Source organism: Talpa occidentalis, unplaced genomic scaffold (genome assembly GCF_014898055.3).
Source record: "Talpa occidentalis isolate TD23 unplaced genomic scaffold, MPIMG_talOcc4v2.1 talOcc4.6, whole genome shotgun sequence".
NCBI classification, from domain to species: domain Eukaryota; kingdom Metazoa; phylum Chordata; class Mammalia; order Eulipotyphla; family Talpidae; genus Talpa; species Talpa occidentalis.
In genome coordinates this window covers 70,475,914-70,499,809 of record NW_023604972.1, presented here as the reverse complement: position 1 = coordinate 70,499,809, position 23,896 = coordinate 70,475,914, and the positions used below count along the sequence as shown (strand labels likewise).

Sequence of the window (23,896 nt, the reverse complement as noted above, 5' to 3'; positions counted from 1 at the left end):
AAGCTAATGCATAATTTTTCTCATCAAATAAACTAGAACTATTTGTTGATTAAAATGTACATAAATTCAATTCTGATAAATAAAATCTTATTTTATACTAAGGAACTGGAACTTTGAATGTTTTATAATTTAGCTGGGAAAATAATCTTCTAGTAATGTAGATAATATATAAATTTATATAATTCTGAAAGTTCGTATTTCTTAATGCCACCTTTTCTTAAAATGGAGCACATTCACATCTGTATCTATACATATAAACTGTATATACACATGTGAGCATTTTGAGAGCAGAGAGAAACATTGCATTATATTACATTGTAATGAACTTGCACTGAGAAGTATGTCTAATAATGTATTTTTTCTTAGCTAAATTTGTTGCTATCAATTTTTCCATATGATAATTGACCTGCCTATTTGAAATATGAATATAGAGAAAAGGGGCCTTTAATATTCCCTACCTGAGGATATGAAATCAAAGAGAACTAACATTTGATGAAATCATGGTGGAAGAATAATATGAAGGATAATGTAACTCCAGCATAAAAAAAAGAACAGTTAATGGTGATAAGTAGGAAATGGTGATCCTTAGCGTTATTATTATTTTTTTTAGTCAGTGAGCAGCCAGTTAATCTTTTCTACTATTTCTATGCCTCCATAGATGAAGTTGTGGAACAAAGTAAATTCATAAATTCATGACACATGATAGTGTTTTGTACCTGAAGCATGGAGCATGATTCTTAAAATATTTATTATATTGGATATGCTTTCCCAAACTTTTGACATTATTTTTGATCAGGAAAATTTTGTGAAATAAAATATATGTAAACATATGTAAATCTACTTCTTTTTCCTTAATTCAAATGTTTCCCTTGCTTTATTTCCCCTGGTTATGATTTTAGCAAAATACTTACCATGTCTGTATGTTAATTTTTCATTTTTTGAACAATTTGAATTACATTTAGTCACTATAAAAATAATTTATTTTAGGTTTATGTACAAGTTTGTTATTTGTTGTGCATTAGAATTACATTTTTTAATATTTTAATGTGTTAACCATTTGAAAATATATAGTTGAGTAGTGTTGAATATATTTACATAGTTGTGCAGCAATAGTTTTTCTTAATGGAATGTAATTTATTACTGAATGTAGTCTTGCTGAAGGAATGTCTTCATGTTTGTTCTGTTTTATTGTTCTTTCTCCAGAATCTATATCGATTTGAAGGCACTGGGTTTTCAAACATTCCTCAACTTATAGATCATCACTATACAACAAAACAGGTCATCACTAAGAAATCAGGCGTAGTTTTGCTTAATCCCATTCCAAAGGTAGGTGTGTGTGTGTGTGTGTGTGCATGTGTATGTATATATATGTGTGTGTGTGTTTATACATTTATGTAATTTTTAAAAAAAGATTTATTTTTATTTATGCATACAAGAAATGGGGTACAGGCTGGAGGTATGGTGGGGGGTGAGAGGATTCACCAGAGACAGAGTGGGAAACAGTACAGGTACATGTACTGAAATAGACTGCTGAGGGGAGCAGCGGGCCAGACAGGAGAGGTCTGCTGTACCATGTGGGTCAGTTTCCTGGCTGGGGATCAAACTTGAGCTGCCGTGGCTGTGGATATAGCTTCAAAATGCTGCAACTTAACCCCTTGCACCGCAAGGGAGGCCCTAAATATATGTAATTTGTGGTTGTTTGTAAAAATATTCTGCGTTAACATTTACTACAGTAAGTATAAGTCTTAAATCTTTTATAGAAGTTTGGAAGCCAAAGACTTTGTGATTACCATTAATACTAATAAAATTGAACCATGAAATTTCTATCATTTTATTAAGATGGATTACCTTTTTATTCAGCATTTATTAGGTTACAAAAGACTTGGGTTTTTTCCTCCTCATTTTTCTTAAAAGATAAGGCTTTCTTCACTTTTTTAGTTTAAGTTTGAAAAGTTCAATTTATAAAAGATTCTAAGATGTAGAAACAGAAAATGTCCAGCAGTTTTGAGTAAATTAGCATTTTTTTATTTGAATGTTAAGTTCGCGATATAAGACATTGGAAACTTTAGAAGCTGTACCACTTTTCAAATTCTAGACAGTCATAACTTCCTTCTGTGGAGCCAGGTTGCTTGGTGAAAGATTGTTCTAGATAATTTTTACCTCTGTGATCTATTGCAGAACATGCTGCTTTCATATGCTTTAAGGGGTTTGTGAAGTAAGGAGTGGGTAGGAGGAAGATTTGTGTTCATAAGGTAAAACCTGGGGGCCTTGACATGAGTAGAAAAATGAAGCTAGCTTAGCTTTTGAGCATTTTCATTGTTTCAGGCATTGGGTTGAGTTGGCAAAAATTATTTCCTTTGGGGGCCATCTACTATGAAGAATAGTGTAGAAATGAGTTCTGTTATGTTAATGTTTGCTGATTTGATTTTTATCTAAGGATAATTTTTAATATGAAACAAGTATTATTCCTGAAAATACTAGTGTATAATCCACACTAAAATACAGAAATTTAAAAAAATATACTATTGTATTTTCCTTTATTAATTTCAAAAATAATGTTTGTATTTGTACTTGTATTATCAGTCAGTCTTTCATGAGGGCCTGAGCTTTTATATTCCTCCTACCGAACATATTGACAATCAGAAGCTAATTCTGTGACTAAGGAATTGGTCTTGCACAGTTTTCTAGAATGATGAGATTTGCTCATTCTTTGTTAATGTTTTTCTATTCATTTTCCCCCTTTTAATTACATAAAATTCTATAAAAGTCCTTCTTTAGTTTGAAAAGATAGTCTGCCATATTTTTTATTTAGGTAAAAAAATTTCCTTTTCCATCAAAATAATAAATGTGATCATTTTGCAGAATTTTAAGAACTTTTTAGTGATCTTATCTCATAGCTGTATTTACTGTTTATATATCAGTGACTTGAAAATTGATATTTCTTTCTCAGATTTATTTCTTTCCCAAAGCTAAGATTTTTCAGCTTCTAGCTATAAAATGAGTTTATCACCTTGAACTTTCAAAATGTGTTCTTTCTTAGTAAATGGCATCATCATATACTCAGATGCTCATATCAAACCTGGAGGCCCTCTTAGATCTTTCCTTATCATTGTTGTCCTAGTGCTCCAAATGACTGGACTTTTGTATAATTAATTGCCCATGGGAAAGTATGATTTTCAAACCAGTGTTTCCAGGTATTAAATAAAATTCAGTACAGTCAGGATACTTTTTAACAAGATATGTAACCGGTTTTCAGAGAGATTGATACCACATTTCACAAGTCAATCAAATATTTTCATTGTCTGCCTGCTTAGCAAAGATAAAAGAGGCACATAAAAGTACATTCTGGACTTTAGTAGGAATGTAGTAGTAATTTCAAATAAATATACAGTCTTCTCTATATAAAATTTTCCACACAATGAGCCTACAAAAAAAGAACAGATTATCTTTCTGTAACATAATCCACCATTTTCTTTCTCCCAAGCTGCCAAAACTGGTCTGTGGAGCTGATTATCTCATTATTTTCAAGCACTAGCTATGAAAATCACTATAAACTGAAAGATAGAATATTAAGGATTATCTGTCATTGAGGTAGAAATTTAATGTTTATCTAGATGACTATTAACCTAATCTAATACTGATATTTAAACTAAACATATAAACTCATATTGTTGTAAATATCATTATGCACTTGATTTAAAAAACCATGTTTCGATAATAAAAGGGATGTTTTTTTTTTATTTCTTCTTCTTCAGATTTATTGTTTATGTATAGGAAGGCTATTGACTTTTGCATGTTGATTTTGTATCCTGCCACTTTACTGAACTGATTGATGAGTTGAATTAGTTTTTCTGTGGAGTTTCTGGGGTTCTCTATGTATATTATCATATTATCTGCAAATAGTGATAGTTTCACTTCTTCTTTTCCTATTTGGATTCCTTGTATGTCTTTCTCTTGTCTTATTGCTCTGGCTAGGACTTCCAGTATTATATTGAAAAGCAGTGGTGAGAGGGGACATCCTTGTCTTGTTCCAGATCTTAATGGAATTGCTTTCAGCTTTTCACCATTGAGAATGATACTGGCTGTTGCCATTTGCAACATATTTACTTGAAATGATAATGCTAAGTAAATATGTCAGAAGGAGAAAGATAAATACCAGATGGTGTCTCCAATATGTGGTAGATAAAATAAGTAAATTAACAGTCAGATAAGGACAAAATGAAAAATTAACCTTTGACAGTGGAATACAGAACTGAGGCACCAAGGGGGCAGGCGTTGGGGTGGGATTAAGAACTTGATATAGGTATTATTGCCTCAATTAAAAATAAATGAATTTTTAAATAATTGAAAAAAATAACCACAATGGACTATGGTGGAGGACTCTGGGTGCTTTGGTGGTGGAAGAGCTATGGTGACGATATCTGAGGGAGAAGTTATACACTTTCAAAATATTAATAATGGTGGGGCCTCCCTGGTGGCTCAGGTGGTTGAGCACAGTGCTGTGAACCTGTTAGCAGCCTCTGCAGTGCCGGTTCAATCCCGGCTGGCCGTGGAGCAACCCACATGGCACTGCAGACCTCTCTTGTCTCTCTCACTGCTCCCCTCAGCAGTGTATTTCAGTCAGTCTGCCTGTTCTGTTCCCTGTTCTATCCTGGTGAACCCTCTCACCCTCCTGCACATCTGGCCTGTACCCCGGTTCTTGTATAAATAAAATTAATCTTTAAAAAAAAAAACAAAAAAAAATTAATAATTTAATGGTGGATATTTTTGATCAGGAATTTTTCTCCAAAATGAGAATTTCCATAGTGGAAACATAATTTGACATGATATTTACTTATTTTATTTTCAAAAGCAAAAAAATAGATAAGTCAAATTTTAAAAACAAAGCACTTTTTAAAAATCCAGAACCAACATTACTAGAGGATTAACTGTAAAAAGCACAGTTAGCTTAACACCTTCAAAAACGATGTAAGTGAATATGATGTTGAGATTTATATGAAGAAAATATCTTGACCTTCCTCCTCATATCTAGCATGGAGTCACTAAAACCCTCGGGAATTCCTAAGTGCAAGAAAGCTATAAACGTATCTTTTTATTAAAATACTATTCAGGTAAAATATTTCCCTGAGTTCTCTAGGAAATTAATGGAACTCAAGGAGGCAGTTGTTGGAATTTCCATTCTATAGCCAATCAGTCAAAACCAGAGATGATAATCTAGACTTGCAATTTTGGCATCTAAAGTGGGGAGGAAGGCAATCTTGTGGTAGCGAGCCCTCAAGCTGTGAAATCTGACTCTATATTCAGATAAGAAGTAGAGTGTCAGAATTAAATTAAATGCTGCATTCTATGGAGGGGAAATGGATCATGAGAAAGGATTTTAGGAATCAGAAAGATAAGGTTTTACTTATTTTGATGGAAATTGATACCACATATTCCCTTGAAATTCACTAGCACTGTTAACATAATCTTCTAGTTTTAAGAGACTTACTATGTAAACTTATAAAATTTTATGCAAATTTTCTACTAAAATGAAGTGAATTTCTTTTTGGTTAATGTTATGAGAAATTTCTATAACATTAGCTTAGAATTGTAATCCTGGGCACAGGTTAACAACTGCTGTAGTTTCATCTTCCTTTCAAAATCTTACTTTTCCCCTCTTATTTGCTAATTAATTTGGGGAATGGGCTTAGTTAATAATACATATTTTCAAATCAGAAAAAAAATTGAAAGAAAAAACTGCTCATTCTTCTGAGTTTATAACTACAAACAAATGCATATATATTTATTTTCTCTCTCTCCATATATATCAATTTTACTCTCAAATGTACTATAATTGTATTTTCACTTATAATAGAAGTTCATCTTTCCAGCTCAATTTTATTTTTCTTAATTATTGCATGGTATCTCATCATGTGGCTCTAATATAATTCATTTAATTATTTATTTTTATAGATATTGTTATCCTTTTCTACAACAAATAATATTGAAGTTATTTGTCCACTCAGTTTCAGTATTATAGTTTGTTATATTATTTATAAGAATCTTTTATAGTCACTGATACCTTAGAGAAGATTGTTTTACTCAGGATATATAAAATAACACATAATTCCCCAGTACCATCATAAAATTGAAGACAGAAAGGAGTGAGAGTACCTCTTTCCTATGGCTCCCACTCTACACTACCTCATCAATCAATAGCCCTAAGACGTGTAAACTGAACCAAGAGAGTGGCATTCTCTAGGATGACTATGCCAAAAGCTTAATTTCCTTCTTATAATATTAGAGAAGATAAATGATTCAAGTGTTTTCTTTTCAAAAAAATAATGCTATATTAAACAACCTTATACATATATCTTCAAGGATTTATGCCTATTTTTTCTGCAGTACAGATACTTAGAAGTGGAATTTCTGGATAAAAGCACATCATCAAATTATTGAAACAAAATGTCAATTTATATTTTAAAAAATAGACTTTTTGGAACCCTCTCACTAATACTGAAGGTTTTCAGTTATAAAAAGTGTTTCCAATATGTTATGGCAAACTGTATTTTGTGGTTTTAATTTGCATTTATGTAAATATTAGGTTTCATTGCCATTTTACAGGTTCTAATTTAAATGGATAAAATACATGAATTTAATATAATTTCAAGTTTATATATTATCCAAATGGATGATTAAATATATGTCTATAAAGTATAAAGATCTTTTGAAGGAGTATTGAAAAAGCATGGGTGAGGAAGATAATTCACCACGACCAAGTAGGATTCATTCCAGGGACATAAGGATGGTTCAACATCCGAAAATCAATCAACGTTATTCAACACATCATCAAAATGAAATATAAAAACCATATGATAATATCAATAGATGCTGAGAAAGCTTTCGACAAAGTGCAACACCCATTCATGATAAAAGACCTTGAAATTCTTGGGATACAAGGAACATACCTCAACATCATAAAGGCCATCTATGACAAGCCAACAGCCAGTATCATTCTCAATGGTGAAAAGCTGAAAGCAATTCCATTAAGATCTGGAACAAGACAAGGATGTCCACTCTCACCACTGCTTTTCAATATAATACTGGAAGTCCTAGCCAGAGCAATAAGACAAGAGAAAGACATCCAAGGAATCCAAATAGTAAAAGAAGAAGTAATAACTATCACTATTTGCAGATAATATGATAATATACATAGAGAACCCCAAAAACTCCACAGAAAAACTAATTCAAATCATCAATCAATTCAGTAAAGTGGCAGGATACAAAATCAACACGCAAAAGTCAGTAGCCTTCCTATACACAAACAATGAATCTGAAGAAGAAGAAATCAAAAAAACCATCCCTTTTATTATCGAAACAAAAAAAATCAAATATTTGGGAATAAATCTAACAAAAGAGGTAAAGGACCTATACAAAGAAAACTATAAAACACTGTTAAAAGAAATAGAAGAAGACACAAAGAAATGGAAAGACATCCCCTGCTCATGGGTTGGAAGAATAAACATTATTAAAATGGCCATCCTACCAAAAGCAATATACAGATTCAATGCTATTCCAATCAAAATTTCAATGTCATTCTTCAAAGAAATAGAACAATTATTGATGAAATTCATATGGAATCACAAAAAACCCCGAATTGCCAAAGCTCTCCTGAAAAAGAAAGAAGGGAATGGAGGCATCACACTCCCAGACTTCAAACTATACTACAAAGCCATAATCATCAAAACTGCATGGTATTGGAACAAGAACAGACATACAGACCAATGGAATGGAATAGAAAATCCAGAAATAAACCCACAGATTTATGGTCAACTAATCTTTGACAAAGGAGCAAAGACTATGCATTGGAGCAAAGAAAGTTTGTTCAATAAATGGTGCTGGGAAAACTGGGTCGCTACATGCAAAAGAATGAAGCTTGACCACTACCTCACACCATACACAAAAATCAACTCAAAATGGATTAAAGAACTAGACATAAGACCTGAAACCATAAAATACATAGAAGGAAATATAGGCGAAACACTACGGGATTTGTACATCTTTGATATCAGACCATTGTCAGATATATGGTGGACAAATATTTTCTCCCATTTGTTAGGGTGTCTTTTCATTTTAATTATGATTTTGTTTGCTGTATAGAAACTCTTTAGTTTAATTTAATCCCAGCTGTTTATGTTCACTTTGTTTTCCTTGCTGTTGGGCACTAATCTCTAAAGGCATCACAAAAGCTTTTGTCATGAAATGTTTTGCCTATCTTTTCTTCTATGCTTTTTATGGTTTTAGATTTTATATTCAAGTCTTTGATCTGTTTTCAAATGATTTTGGTGTATGGTGTCCGGTACTAGTCTAGTTTCACTTTTTTCATGTGACTCTCCAGTTTTCCCACTGCCAACTATTAAAGAGGCTATCCTTGTTATAGTGTTGTTTTGGGTTCTTTTGGCATGATTAACTGTCCATACATATGTAGGTTTATTTCTAGCCTCTCAATTCTATTCCATTGATCTGTGTCTGTTTTGTTCCAGTTCCATACTGTTTTAATTATTATGGCTTTATAATATAGCTTGAGGAATGGATATGTTATAGCTCTGATGTCTTTCTTCTCTGTCGATTGCTTTAGCTATTTAATGTCCTTCATGATTCCATATGGATTTCAGTAGTATTTTCTCCAGTCCTGTGAAATGTGCCATTGAATTTTACTGGAAATGCATTGAATCTGTGTATTACTCTGGGTAGGATAGTGATTTTGACAACATTGTTTCTTCCAACTCATGAGCAAGGAATTTTTTTCAATTTCTTTGTGTCTTCTTCTGTTTCTTTTAACACTGTCTTACAGTTTTCTTTGTATAAATCTTTTAGCTCTTTTCTTAGCTTTACTTCTATGCATTTCATTTATTTTGGTGTAATTGTAAATGGGATTACTTTCTTAATTTTTTTTCTCTGTTGGCTCATTGTTTGTTTACAGTAAAGTAACTGATTTATGTGTGTTGATTTTATACCCTGCCACTTTGCCAAACTATTGTCTCAATCTGTTTTCTGTGAAAGCTTGGGGATTCCCTTGGTATATTATCATGTCTTCTGCAAGTAAAGATAGCTTTACTTATTGTTCACTAGTTTGGATTCATTTTATATCTTTCTCTTGTCTAAATGTGTCTAGCTAGGATGTCTAGATTAGCGACAATTAGAGCAGGCATTCTGTCTTTTACCAGCTCTCAGTGGGAAAGATTTTATCTTTTCACCATTTGAATGATAATAACTATGGGTTTGTCATAAATGGCTTTCATTATGTTAAAGTATATTCTGTTCATCCACAGGATTTTTAGAATTTTTAATATATAAAATGCTGTTTGGGCATATACTGATATGATTATGTCATTTTCACTTTGTTGTTGATACAGTGATTTATTTTTATTGATTTTCAGATATTGAACCATTCTTGTTTTCCTGGTATGACTCCCACTTGGTCATGTTGTATATCCTTTTTATTCTTGTTGAACTTTGTTTGCATGGATTTTATTCAATATTTTTCCCTCTGTGTTCATAAGGGAGATTGGAATATAATTTTCTTTGTGTGTGTGTGTGTTGTCTTTGGTTTTGGTATTAAGCCAAATACCTTTTAGCTTCATAAAAGCTATTTGGAAGTATACCTTCCGTTTCAATATTTTGCAAGACTTTGAGTAGGACAGGCACTGGTTCCTCTTTGAAGATTTTGTAGAAGAAGCCATGTGGTACTGGCCCCTTTTTTGGGGGTGCGGGGGGAGTTTGGAGTACTGTTTCAATTTTCTTGCTAGTAATTGGTTTGCTTGGTGTTTTTATTTCTGCAGTATTACATCTTGGGTGACTGTAAAATAATATTCTAAGAATTTGCCTATTCTAGGATTTTGAATTTATTAGACTATAGATGTTCATATTAGTTGCTGTCCTCTGAATTTCTGCAGTATCTGTTGTGAATGCTCCCTTTCATTTTTCATTCTATTTATTTGAGATTTCTCCCTTATTTTCTTGGTGAGCCTTGCTAGAAGTTTGTCTATTTTGATTCTTTTTTTTTTTTCCCAAAGATTTATTTATTTATGCATAAAAGAACTGGGGCACAGGCCAGATGCATGGGAGGGTGAGAGGATTCACCAGAGACAGAGTGGGGAACAGAACAGGCAGACCGACTGAAATACACTGCTGAGGGGAGCAGTGGGCGAGACAGGAGAGGTCTGCTTCGCCATGTAGGTTTCTCTCTGGCTGGCCAGGGATTGAACTCGTGCTCTAGAGGCTGCAGATTGCTTTACAGTGCAGTGCTTAACCCCTTGTGCCACCAGGGAGGCCCAATTTTGCTTATTTTTTCAAAGAACCATTTCAAAGAATTGTTTCATTGATCTTTTGGACTTTTAAGTTTGTATTTATTTTACTTCTGTTGTGATTTTTATTATTTCTATTCTTACATTTGCATTTGTTTGTTCTTCTTTTTCCAGTTTCTCAAGTTGAAAGAGAAAGTTATTTGAACATTTTTCTGTTTCTGAATGTGGGCCTGTCTTGCCATATAGTTCCCTTTTAGTAGTATTTTTGCTGCATCTCCTGAGTTTTTGGATTGTTTTATGTTCATTTTCATTTGCCTGATTTTTTTAAAGGATTTATTTATTTATGCATACAAGAATTGGGGTACAGGCCAGAGATGTGTGGGGTAAGAGGATTCACCAGAGACAGAACAGGTAGATCTACTGAAATACACTGCTGAGAGTAGCAGCAGGCCAGTTGGGAGAGGTCTACTGCACCATGTGGGTCAGCTCCCTAGCAGGGGATCCAGCTCATGCTGCAGTGGCTGCTTCTTAACCCTTTGTACCACCAGGGAGGCCCCTGTCTTAGTTTATTTATAATTTCTTCTTTGATTTCCTTATTAACCCAGTAGTCATTCAATATTGTAGTGCTTGGTCTGCAACTACTGAAGGATTTTTCTCCTTTTTTCTTTATTGCTTAAAGAAGTTAAAGCATGTAACAGCACTTTGGAAAACAGAAAGAAATTAGTTTTTATTTTTCCAAGTTTCATAAATAACCGGTGCAGCCATAATTTATTATCATGAAATTATTTCTTTTTTTAAAGATTTATTTATTTATGCATACAAGAACTGGGGTACAGGCCAGATGTGTGAAGGGTGATAGGATTCACCAGAGACATAGTAGGGAACAGAACAGGTAGAGCGACTGAAATACACTGATGAGGGGAGCAGCAGGCGAGTAAAGAGAGTCTGCTGCACCATGTGGGTAGCTCCCTGGCCAAGGATCGAACTCATGCTGCAGTGGCTGTGTGGATAGCTTCATAGGTTGCGTCTTAACCCCTTGCGCCACCAGGGAGGCCCTTGTGAAATCATTTCTAAGTGGAACTAGAAATTATCAGTGCCAGGAACAAATAAGTAATGATGGAAATTTTACAACAGTAAATAAAATATAAAATGTAAATTATTATTAAAGTCCTATATAATTTTTGTTAAGCTTGATCTTTACCTAGAAGCCATTATAGGAGTATTTAACTAATTTCAAATTAGAGAAGAAGGATATTAATTTGTTTAAGGCATAGTTTTACTACTAATAAATTGTAAAGGAAACTTCTCTCATGGGTTTTTTGATGTAACAATTTCCTTAACTACATTTCTATACAAGTTTAGGGACAGGTTTCTTAAGTTGCTGCTTTTAGTGTCCATTTATAATAGCCAAGGGTATAATATTAAAATACAACTTGACAAAGAACACTCTGTTTCAGGTTTTTCTCTATTTTCAGCTTTTGTTGAATAGAATAGTAAAATTCTATCGTCTCCAGATTACAATCAAAATATTAATGAAATTAGCATAAAATATAATTAAAAGTTTAAATAAATACCAAAAGGTTATAACCAGGAAATTTATAAATATCTCCTTTTAATTATATACCTAAGCAATTTAACATTTACCTAAACTGTAGAGGATCCATATGCCAAGTGAAAAAATTCTTAATGTGGAAGAGTATGTTGCTGAAGTATTGTTTTCATTTTTATTCTTTGTCTCAAAAAAGTCATATTTGTCCATAATTTGTTTCAATTTGTATATTATCAGTTGTAAATTATTTGATGAGTTGCCATCTCCTTTAAAGACTTTTCATCTTTCACTTATATATTGAGAACATATTTGATGTTCTAAAAAATGGACAAAAATAATGAGATCTTGTGAGAAAAGTCTACTAAGAAAAAGACAAAGGTATTCTGATGTAGAATATAGTTAATGTTTTTACTATATAATCCAAGCACGAGAAATGATTCACATAATTAGAGGGCAGATGTGTAGTATATAATGAGAAAGGTAAGTTGATAAACAGTATGACAGAGGCGGAAACTGTTCTACTTCATGCTCATTAGTGTCTTCCTGAGATCATAACAGCTTTTCCTTAGAACTAGGCTCCCTCTGCTCCTATAGTATCTAACTCTTATACACTGAATCTACTGAAGTAGAAAGTCTCTGATCATGTTTGCAGTTTTTCTCATGATTAATCAAATTAATATATAAATTCATAAAGTTTTTCATAAAAATCTCTTCATCTAGGCACACATTGAATTTTTCAGTAGTTTTAGCTTTTATTTAATCAGCTATTTCTGATAGGTGTGTATTTCTGATGTCCCGCTAGGTACTAAGCTTGGGAGCAATAAGAATACTTTTACTCACTTTTCTGTATCTCACAGTGTGCAATGCATAATTCAGTAATTAAATATTGGATGGACATTTAATTAATACTTGATATATTATTTAAAAAATGTAACCAAAATAATTCATTATCTTGTTTTTAGGATAATACAGAAATTTTAATATTTTCAGAATGGACCATGGTTTAGATTTATGAATGTAATCCCTTTGGAAATAAAATATATTCAGTTTCAGTTCCATTTTTATAAGTTTATTTTACATGTAGTTATAATGCTCCTAGAGAACTTCATAAATACCTTTAAGTACAGAAAGAGTTTCTGGTGCACCCATATTCAGTTTATTTGTGTTTTATACTAATATGACCTATGTTTGATTGGCTCCCAAATTCATTGGACATATCAGGAAGACTTTTACCTAATTAACTTTAAAGTGTGTTAATTGATATTTAATATTTTTATTTAGAAATTTACTGTCCTATGTTAATAGATTTTAAAAGTGAAAATAAAACACAGAAATGTGCATTGCTTGTTTTCACTTTTTATAAGAACCTTATATATTTCTTTACCGTATTAATTAAATGTAGTGTTCACCTTCTGCTATATTGTCCTTAAAAGCAGTTATTTAATTGTGCCAGGAAAGACTTGTTCCACATCCTGCTTTATGTCCACCAAATATATATGATAAGAATTTTAATGAAATAAAAATAATAGTATTTAAAGTAGAAGGACCAGGGACATTAAAAAGATATCTTTGGTGATTTTATTTTTAAATGGAGAGTCTCATTCATATATAATTATAGACCATAGAGAAAATGCAACTTATGTTCTTCCTTCTGTTATTTATATAACAACTGGTATATTTTAAAACTGGAGTAAAAATGAGGTTTATAACAGAAAAACTCATGCAGAAAACTTTTAATCTTGTAAACCTTGATCCTTGGCTAGTAACTATTTAAATTAATGAGAAATAGACTCAAGAACAGCAAGATCAATTATAATTTTTGGGTGTCTCTCGTAGTAAAGGACCTCATATTCTAATCATGGCCCTCATTTTTATGGTCTGGCTATTAGAGATATTTCCTAAGGGTGATATCAAGGTGTGATTTTCCCAAGACGACTTAAAAATGCTATATTATCTTTTAAACATTAAATCTGTTTCTTTTTGTTGCCCTGAATCACTTCAGTTATAGAGTATAAGAATTGTTTTTTAATGTCCATAATAATGGACTGTTAGAGTCAATAGAGTATGGTTGAATCCTCTCTAGAATTAACTTTTAAAATATTCCTCCACTCCTATTACAATCTTGAGTGTGAGCTTTCTAGGTCATCTGTGTCCATCTGAAATAAATGTATCAGCATTTTCTGGAAATCTATGAATATTAAGCAAGTGTCTGTCTTTTTAGTTAAAGTTTTCAACAAAAAAACAAACTGAGTGCTTATTACATAATAGCAGACTGTAAAGACTGTATTAAGGGCAGAAGATTCACTGATGGCTACCACAATCTTTGACCCAAAGAAATGAGAATCTGATTGGGAAGATATAGCAGTAAATAAGAAAACAATTGAATTGATAAACCCTATTCTAGGGGAATTCCATGGTATTTTTGAGGACATATGAAAGTCATGTTACCTTGACAGTTCAAGGAAGTCTTCCAAGAGAAGATGTTGGTGAGCTGGCTATCCAGGATTGGAGGTGTACTGGTGAAAGGTGTGAAAACAGAGTTTCAGAGAAAGGACATGCAGAAAATTAATAAAGGAAGTGAGACTAACAGTTGCCAACTATTAAATACTTTGTGCTGCAAGGTTTGATTTTTGTCTTTGGAGCAATAGAAAGCCAAGACTGGTTTTACCAAGGGAAAATTCATGATTTGATTTGTATTTTATAAAAACCATTGTGGCTTCACTGTGGATACCTACTAGTGCACCATTGACAGGAGAGTGAGAGAAGTCAAAATGGATGTGCAAAGGTATATTTGAGATAGGGTACCCTATGTAACTACATAGGGTAGTTACAGAGAAAATGATTAGCTTAGTTTTCTGTCAATAAGACTTCTCAAAGAATTTAGTGGGAGGGAGATTTTAAGATTTACTCTCAGATTTGTAATTTGAGAAACTAGGTCATCATGTCATAGACTGAGATTGGGTTTGAAACTAGATATATGAGGAAATTTGGGGGATATTGCATATGAAGTATATGTGACATTTTAAATAGATTGTTCTGGAAGGTAATGGATATATATGTAATGTATGTATAATTTATACATATCTTTATATAGCAATATATTTATATTTATATATACTATATGTTTTTATATAATGTGTTTTATATATATATAATTTAGGAGCAATCTTAGTAATACAGTTGCAGAATGTGGGAGTCACCAACATGTCTGGAAAATTCATGAAGGCTTAGCAGTAGATGTGAAAATACCTGAGAAAAGATCCCTTGGACAGATAACTGAGAAACTGAGGAATAGATGACTCCAATAGTCTATCTCATATTTTCCTTCTTCTCTGCTCCTGTTGTCTTCTTATTCATATGGGTTTTCATTTCTTTAAAACTGTATTGCTAACAATTCATTTACTTGTCTTTTCCATCTGGATCTTTTTGGCCTTGTCACTAAATTTCCTTTTTAAAACATTTTACTATATCACTTTCCTATTGAAGAAACATGAATCAATCCAGGTTTCTTATATTAAGTATCTTCTATAATATTATCCTTGTCCCTCTGCCAATTTACCCTCTTCTTTGTTTCCTGTTGTTTTTTTTTTTTTTAAATTTTCTTTCGCTATCCTGCTAGAATGCATCTATAAAAACATCAAACATGTTCATTAAGCATTTATATAGAATATCAAACTTGACATATTACAAATGTGAATTCATTATGTTTCACTCTTTCATGCCTCCAATGGTCCTGCTTCTTAATCTTGGTCTTCATTAATAACATCCTTTCTAGCATGTAAATTATAGGAAATATTTAATAACATCCATATATTCAATATCCCCCCCCCTTGTCAGATGCTCTCTCTTGCTTGCTAATCCTTTTCCCTACTGTCATGTTATTTAATGTAAATACCTAAAACACTCTAATGAATCTACATTTCCTACTTGTCAGGTAGAAACTTCCCTAGCACAAAAAGATCCTTTGTGACCCAATCTTTTCTAGTTGTTTCTCCTACTAAACTTTCAGATGTTTAAAAATTGCAGTTTATCTAAATCCTCTTCACATTTCAGAATATTATCTGCTGTTTCACACTTTCCAATATATGAAATACCACTCCTTTTTCCTGGAATATATTTTGAACTCTTTTTCTGTTTAAAGTGGTTCTTAACCCCACCAGTTCAAATCATGTCTTCCTTTTTTTCCATGTGTTTCATAGATTTCTGCACTAGACATGATTATATTACTTATTATATAATATTAAAATTATTTTATTTTATATATTCTTCTAGATGTTGAATGTGAAGTCAAGGAATTTATTACACTTTCGTCTTCCCTGAGCTGTCTAAAGGCAGCAACACAGAAGGTGTTTAATACAGGACTTGGAAAACTTTTTTTTTTTTTTTTTGTGGGACCCTTTCAGGCGGCAGGGGAATGAACCGCTGCTGCAGAGGCTGTGGGCAGCCTCGCAGCCCAGCGCTCAACCGCTGAGCCATCAGGGGAGGCCCTGACTTGGAAAACATTTTAAAGAATTTAGGATGTCATGACCTCATAGATGCAGGTGTATACGAAAGGTCCAGAAAACACCTAGCTATTAATAAGAATGTTATAATTAATAAATTAGAAGTGATAGTATGGCACTTAATGTCTCAAGTAGCCACTAGATACCTTAGATTATTCTAGAAGCACATACAAGGAAGAATAAGTGAAACTAGAAAAGATCCAAATTGGGAAAATTATATCCATTACTAATTTGGTGATATTTACAACTACCAAAAGCTAGGGGAACTCTTCAGTAATTTTTTATGTGGGTCATTGTTTCATAACTTAGCTGTAGATTCTAAACTGAGAAGAATGAAAAATATTCCCAGCTACTATAGAATTGTGTGAATCAAAGTATTTTCTGAGCTATTTGGAGAGACCTAGATCACTGATTTGATTATGGGTAGTTGCATTTTCTTTACCAACTCCTTAGAAAGTCTAATTTGGAGTTTTGGGCAATTGAACAAATGTTCTTCCTTTAATGGTTTTACCTTATTTTTCTTGGAGTTGAATAGACAGAAAGGCAACTCAGGGACTGATTCAGCTTGACACTGCCTCCAACTAATGTATCATTGCAAAACTGGTTTTCATAAAAGACTTTAGACAATGTTTTTTTCTCTTTGAAAGCAAATTTGTTTTTCTCTACTTACTTCACAGTGTTGTAAAGTCAAGGTAGTAAAAACATTTGTAAATTCTCAAGTACATAAAAATGTAACTTATGTGATATGCAATGAAATTTTAGATAATTGCATTTAAAAAGTATTGTCTTCACAAACATATGAAAATATATTATCCATTAAGCTTTGGAAGCATTAAAAAATCAGATGTCTGGATACTGAGTCATCTGTTTTTTTAATATCACAAAATTCCTTAATATTTATTATTTTATGTTTCTGTTATGGAAATATAAGCTTGATATAGCTATATTAAATGGATATTTTTGTAATCTGGGACAAAACATGGGAGACACTCTATCATTACATGGTTTATAGATGAAATTAATGAATTATACTGAATTCATTATGAAAATGAAAAAGAAATTAGGTGTATTTTGATGCTGAGCTCTCAAATTTATTAAACTTCTTTTAATTTAAGTAGCATAACTTTACAACACTATGTATGATTTAGAGGTATAGGCTATATCCTTTTAAATGTGTATAACCACACCATGTAGACCACAAAGGCACCCAAAGTCCTCTACCATAAATCACTGTATATCTTCACATTTTGCTTTCCCACCTTTTTAGCCTCAATGCTATAGTCAGACTTGTGGGATTTATTATTGGTTTAGTTTTGTCTATCTGACATATCTTTTTGTACCTCTACAAACCTCATGTAAGTGAGACTTTGTGTTTGTCCTTTTCCTTCTGACTTGCTTTGTATTATCACTTCTAATTCTATGTTGTAGCAAGTGACATAAATTAATCTTTTTTAATAGCTAACCAGTATTCCACTGTATACCTATACCACATCTTTCTAATCCAGAATTTCTTCTTAGGTACTCCTGTTGTTTCTGTAACTTGTCTATTGGACATAGTGCTACAATGAACATAAGAGGCATATATCCCGTCAGATTACTATTTTAATGTTCATCATGTAGATACCTAGCAGTAGAATTTCTAGATTGTATAATAGAACTCTTTTTAATATTTTTGGAAACTTTCATACTGCTTTCCATATGAAAAAGACCAATCTACATTCCCACCATCACTGTACAAGTGTTCCCTTTTACTACATCCTTATCAACACTTCTTGTTTCTGGCATTTTTGATGTGGGTCACTCTCACAGTTTCTCATTGCACTCCTCTGATGATAAATGATGATGAGCATTTTTTCATGTGCCTGTTGGTCATCTATAGATCTTTGGAGAATTGTATATATACTTCTGACCATTTTTGATTTGATTATCTGTTTTCATTAAATTTGTTTGAGTTCTTTGTTAGATCCTGGATACCAGCTCTTTATCTGACATAAAGTGTGCAAATATTTTCTCCTATAGAGTATGTTGTCTTTTTGTACTAGTAAGCAGTTTATTTCACTCTGCAGAAACTTTAATTTGAGCTATTCCCATTTGTTTATATTCTCTCTTGATTCTTTTGCTGTTGGGTCACAAATTCATGAAGACATCACTAAATCAATGCCATAGAATGTGAATGTTTGCTGATTTACTTCTATGTATTTTATGGTTTCCATTCTTACATCCAAGTCTTTAAACTATTTTAGATTAATTTTTGTGTATGGTGTGAAAGAGTGATTTAGTTTCATTTTTATGTATGTGGCTGACCAGTTTTTTCCAGCACCATTTGTTGAACAGATTTTCCTTTTTCATTGAATTCTCTTGCTGTTTTGTTATAAATTTACTCTCCATATAAATGGGAGCTTAAATCTGGGCTCTCGATTTTATTCCATTGGACTGTGTGTGTATTTTTATTTCAACACACTTCTATTTTTATTACTTCAATTGTGTAGTACAGATTGAAATCTGGAAGTGTGATACCTCCATCTTCGTTTTTGTCAAGATTGCTTTGGGCCTCCCTAGTGGCATAGTGGGTTGAGAGCAGCACTGTGAAGCTGTCCACAGCCTTTGCAGCGTGGGTTCGATTCCCGGCCAGCTAGGGAGATACCCCCATGGCATGGCAGACCTCTTCTGTCTCACCTGCTGCTCCCCTCAGCAGTTTTATCAGTTGTCTGCCTGTTCTGCTCCCTGCTCTGTCTCTGGTGAATTCTCTCACCCTCCCACACCTCTGGCCTGTACCCCAGTTCTTGTATAAATAAATAAATCTTTAAAAAAATTGGCTATTAAACATCTTTTGTGGTCCCAGCTAAATTTCAGTAATGTTGAAATTTCAGCAAATGAAATTTGCTCTATTTCTTTGAAGAAGGCAGTTGGAGCCTTGATAGGGATTGCACTGAATTTGTATATTGCTTTAGGTAAGGTGACCATTTTAACAATGTTAATTCTCCCAATCCTTTAGTATGTAATATATTTCCATTTCTTTGTATCCTTTTGCTTTCTTTTAAAATATCTTCTAGTTTTCATTGAACAAATGCTTCACCTCCTTTGTTAAGTTTACCCCTATACGCTTAATTCTTTTGATGTGATTATAAATGGCATTTTCTTGATTTCTTTCTCTTTTATCTCATTGTTTGGGTAGAGAAAGACAACTGAAATATGTAAATTGATTTTGTAACCAGTCATTTTAATAGAGAGATTTATGTTTCAGTTAACTTTTTTAGATGAATCTTTAGGGCTTTCTGTGTAATTATCATGTAATCTACAAATAGTGAGTTTTACTTCTTTTCCACTTTGGGTTGTTTTTTATATTTTTCTCTTGCCTTTTTGGTTTTATTTGGATTTCCAATATTGTGTTAAATAGTAGTAGTGAAAGTGGTCATCCTTGCCTTGTACCAGATCTTAGGGGAAAAGCTTTCAATATTTTACCATTGTGACTGATATTAACTGCAGATTTGCCATATGTGACCTTTATTATGTTCAAGTATGTTCCTTCTAGCCTCCTTTATTGGAGGTTTTGTTGTTGTTGTTGTTATAAATGGATGTAGAATTTCATCAAATGGTATCTATTATTTTAATCGTATTTTATATTTCCTATTGTTGGTGTGGTGATTTACACTGATCTATTTTCAGATTTTGAAACATTCTTGTATCCCTAGATTAAATTCCACTTGTCATGATGTAAGATCTTTTAATGCATTGTTGAATTTGGTTTGTTAAAATTTTGTTGAGTATTTTTGTATCTATTATCAGTGAAAGTGTAATTTTCTTTTTATTTTTTTTTTCTAATGACTTTATCTGCTCCTGGTATCAGGGTAATGTTGGCATCATAAAATGCTATGGAAGCATTCCCTTTTTCTTGAGTTTTGGAAGAAAATGAGGAACAGGAATTAGTTCGTTTTTGAAGCATTGGTATAATTCACTATTGAACCATTTGTTCCTTGGACCTGAGCTCTGAAGATAAATAACAATGGACTCAAAGTAAAGGCAAACAGTCTGACAAGCAAATTGGACCCTGAGAAAGGCAAGGACAGCCATACTTATATCAAATAAAATAGGTTTCCAGCTAATAAAAGTAATAAGAAGCAGGGATGGACATTATATACTTAAGGAAACAACACATAAGGGAGACATAACACTTATCAATATATATTTATTAAATTGAGGACCATGAAAAGATATAAGGCAATTATTATTAAATCTAATAACAGACATCTTCATTGTCATTTTTTTCTGTCATCTATAAAATTCTTAAACTTTATTCTGAATTCCCATGTCAATAACAAATGTATTTGAAAAAAAGATTCAAACAAGAACATTGAATACTTTTATAAGTCATAGTGAAGAGATCATGTTTGAGGATATGGTTCAATTAAAAAATGTGATTTTCCAAACACCCTTCAGAAGATTGAACATATTTATTATTCTTACCAGAGTTCGATAATCTTTAATTTGTCATTGTTAAAGAATAACTATAAGAAAGAAAAAATCAAAATCAACAAACAACTATGAACCAGAGACACACTGCCGGGGGGGGGCAGGGAAAGGAGGAATTGCGGTCAAAATAAGGGGGTTGCAATTGTATGGGGAATATAAAATAAAATTAAAAAAAAAAAAGTCATTGTTTACCTTCAGTTGGTCTAGTGTCATCATTGAATGATAGGAAGAGACAAAAGAAACAAGTGAACTCTGGCCTAAATTGTTTTGTTGCACAGACATGACAGAAAACCTAGTGAATTCATGTTTGCTAAGAGAGCAAAAGGTGTGTGGTTTGAGAAGTTTTTCTAGAAGGGATTTGGGCCATATGAAATGAATGCATAGAAAAATATATTTTACTTTATGATTTTGTCAGCTTACTAAAGAATAGCAGAAATATTTTTTTAGTTTGTAACTGAATTTATTTTAGTTTACTTTCATTGTTTAACAATTGTAGTATTTAAATAAAGAAAGAAATCAGAGCTATATATATATATATATATATTGGCTGAGTGATTTTTACATAGTGTGTTTCATTCCAACAAGAGATTTGGAGACTCTTGTAAATATTTTTTTAATTAAACTGTAAGAATGAGGGTCTGATGAGAATAAAGAGAGAAAGCATAATGGGATATTTAATGAAGATATAATTATTATATAGAAATGTTTATCAGAAGTCTCTCTAAATGGATATAGGCTGAAAATTCAGTTCTGATTTAATGAATAATAAAGGGCGGGGGGGCCTCCCCGGTGGCGCAGCGGTTGAGCGCTGGGTTGCGAAGCTGCCCGCAGCCTCTGCAGCGCCAGTTCGATCCACGGCTGCTCCCCAGCCACCGGAGGAGGGTCCCACATAGCGCGCAGACCTCTCCTGCCACCCGCTGCTCCCCTCAGCAGTGTCCTTCGGTCCTTCTGCCTGCTCTGCTCCCCGCTCTGGCTCTGGTGAATTCTCTCACCCTCCCATGCTTCTGACTGTACCCAGTGCTTGTATAAATAAATAAAAAAAATCTTAAAAAAATAAATAAATAAAGGGCAGGGGACTCAATATTATAGCTATGAATAGTTATGAAATCTGATAGAAAGTCTGAAATTTTGTATTGAGATCAACTTTTATTTAATAAACATTTATGTATAATTTAAGTCATGTTGTTCTAAGTATATCCTCATTTAAATATTATAAAAACTCTTTGGATGGTTTCAAATAATCAAAAAAATATGCACATGCAAAATATAGTAGTAATAAATCTTGAACTTGGTGAAAGAACTGAATGGTGACCAGGATGAGTAGTGGGAGAGAGGACTGGGTAGGGGAGTTAGGCAGAGGGAATAAAGGCATGGGTGGTTTGGTGGAGGGTGAGTGGAAGATGTGCTTTTATGGAAGAACAAAAATTTAACCCCCAAATTAAAATTAAAAAACTAAAACTCAATTCTGTGAATTGAGTGCAGTTATTATTTTCCAGTTTTATAGATGAGGAACCTGAGGCAGAGAGAAGTTAATTATTTTTCAAAAATACATAGCTATTAAGAGCATTGTTTGAATTCCAATCCATGCAATTTGGCTTCTGAGGATTTGCTTTTATGCACTGTGTCATACTTCCTCTCTAGGTGACAACGAGGACGGGAGAGCCTGTGATACAGTATTTGTAGAGTTTTCTGTAACTTTTTCAAGTATGACCATCAGTGTTGCTAATTAAGGACTAGCAAAATTGAACTATTTCTGGCAATAGAAGTACTTTTCCACTTTTAGTTGTAGATCTCCCCAAGGTTTATGTCTATGATCAGTAGTTTATAAAGTACATGTGCTGAACAGTAGCATCAACATCTTCTGAGAGCTTGTTAGAAATGCAAATTTTCTGGCTTCCTATCAGGTCTATAGAACAGAAACTGAAAGCAATGTCCAGCTGTCTGTTTTAACTCCTCTAGGTAATTTCAGTGCTCCCTAATGTTTGAGAACCACTAATCTAATTGGCAAAAAACAGCTATCCTGAATCTTTAAATTCTGCACTACCTTATGTCTTTAATTTAGACAAGGAGAATGTAGGAATAATTTGTTGTAAAAGTACATTTATTCTACCTTTGGGAATAAGAAAAGAAATCACATTTATCAGGAAATAGACTGGTAAATATTTGAAGTAAAAGCAGTGACCTCTTTAAAGCTTAATCTTCTCGAAACATTCTGATGATCAAGATTCAGTGAAGCCAAAATGCCTATTTTATGGCTTTTTGGAGAAGTAGATGTTCCAAAATTGATTTTCACAGTCTCATCAGAATTTAAAAGAAAGATCTAAAATGATATTATGCATGTACACTTTTCTGTCTTCTTTGGATGAGCTGTATATTCACTGTAATCATTCTGATGTGATTCTAAGAAAAACGGTAAAGTTCATCTCTTGAAGAATTATAACTTTTAAACTTGTGTCTAGTGAATGATATTTTATTTATTTATTTATTTTGGTGAATCATTTTAGAGTGACCAAGAAAACCAAACTTTAAACATTATTTCTTAAGAGAAATATCCCTAATTTTGAGACAAAGACAACTTCCCCACTCTATAAGTTTCAACATTTTCATTTTTCTTTTTGTAATTATACATTTAATACTATGAGCCTATTTAAGCCTCATTTCCTTAACCATAAAATGGCAATATTTCTACCTTATCTGTTTTATATCTCAAATGAAATAATGCATGCATGGAAAAATGTATAGCTTTTCCTGTGGTCATGTGTTTAATGCTACAAATATACTGTAATTTCAGTCACTACACAGTAAGTTCCATGAAGGTTAGTATGGTGTATTTTTGTGCCGTTATTTTACCTAGTACTTTGTACTCAATATTTGTAAAATGAAAGAATTGATTAATTTAATCCTGATGACATGTTGTGCTATTTTGAAAGTATGTACAGTGACAGAAATAATATTAGAGATAATTGAGCATCATATTTAGCATTTCTGGGAAAGGAGTTTGTAGCCCATAATTATAAAACCTGAGAGTATAACTGACTAAGATCCATACTTACCCATTACCTAGCACATTTCCCAACCTTGCCCTTTCT

General features: G+C 32.6%; 1 protein-coding gene across 10 annotated transcripts in view; it reads left to right on the top strand.

Annotated features, from left to right (window-relative positions):
• Positions 1-23,896, top strand: part of FER (FER tyrosine kinase) — a 484,685-nt gene that overhangs the window by 222,353 nt on the left and 238,436 nt on the right. For all 10 annotated transcript variants that reach the window (XM_054688073.1, XM_054688071.1, XM_054688072.1 and 7 more), the window contains one exon: positions 1,204-1,326. In XM_054688073.1, the coding sequence (XP_054544048.1) occupies positions 1,204-1,326 (123 nt within the window). The remainder of the gene's footprint in view (positions 1-1,203; positions 1,327-23,896) is intronic.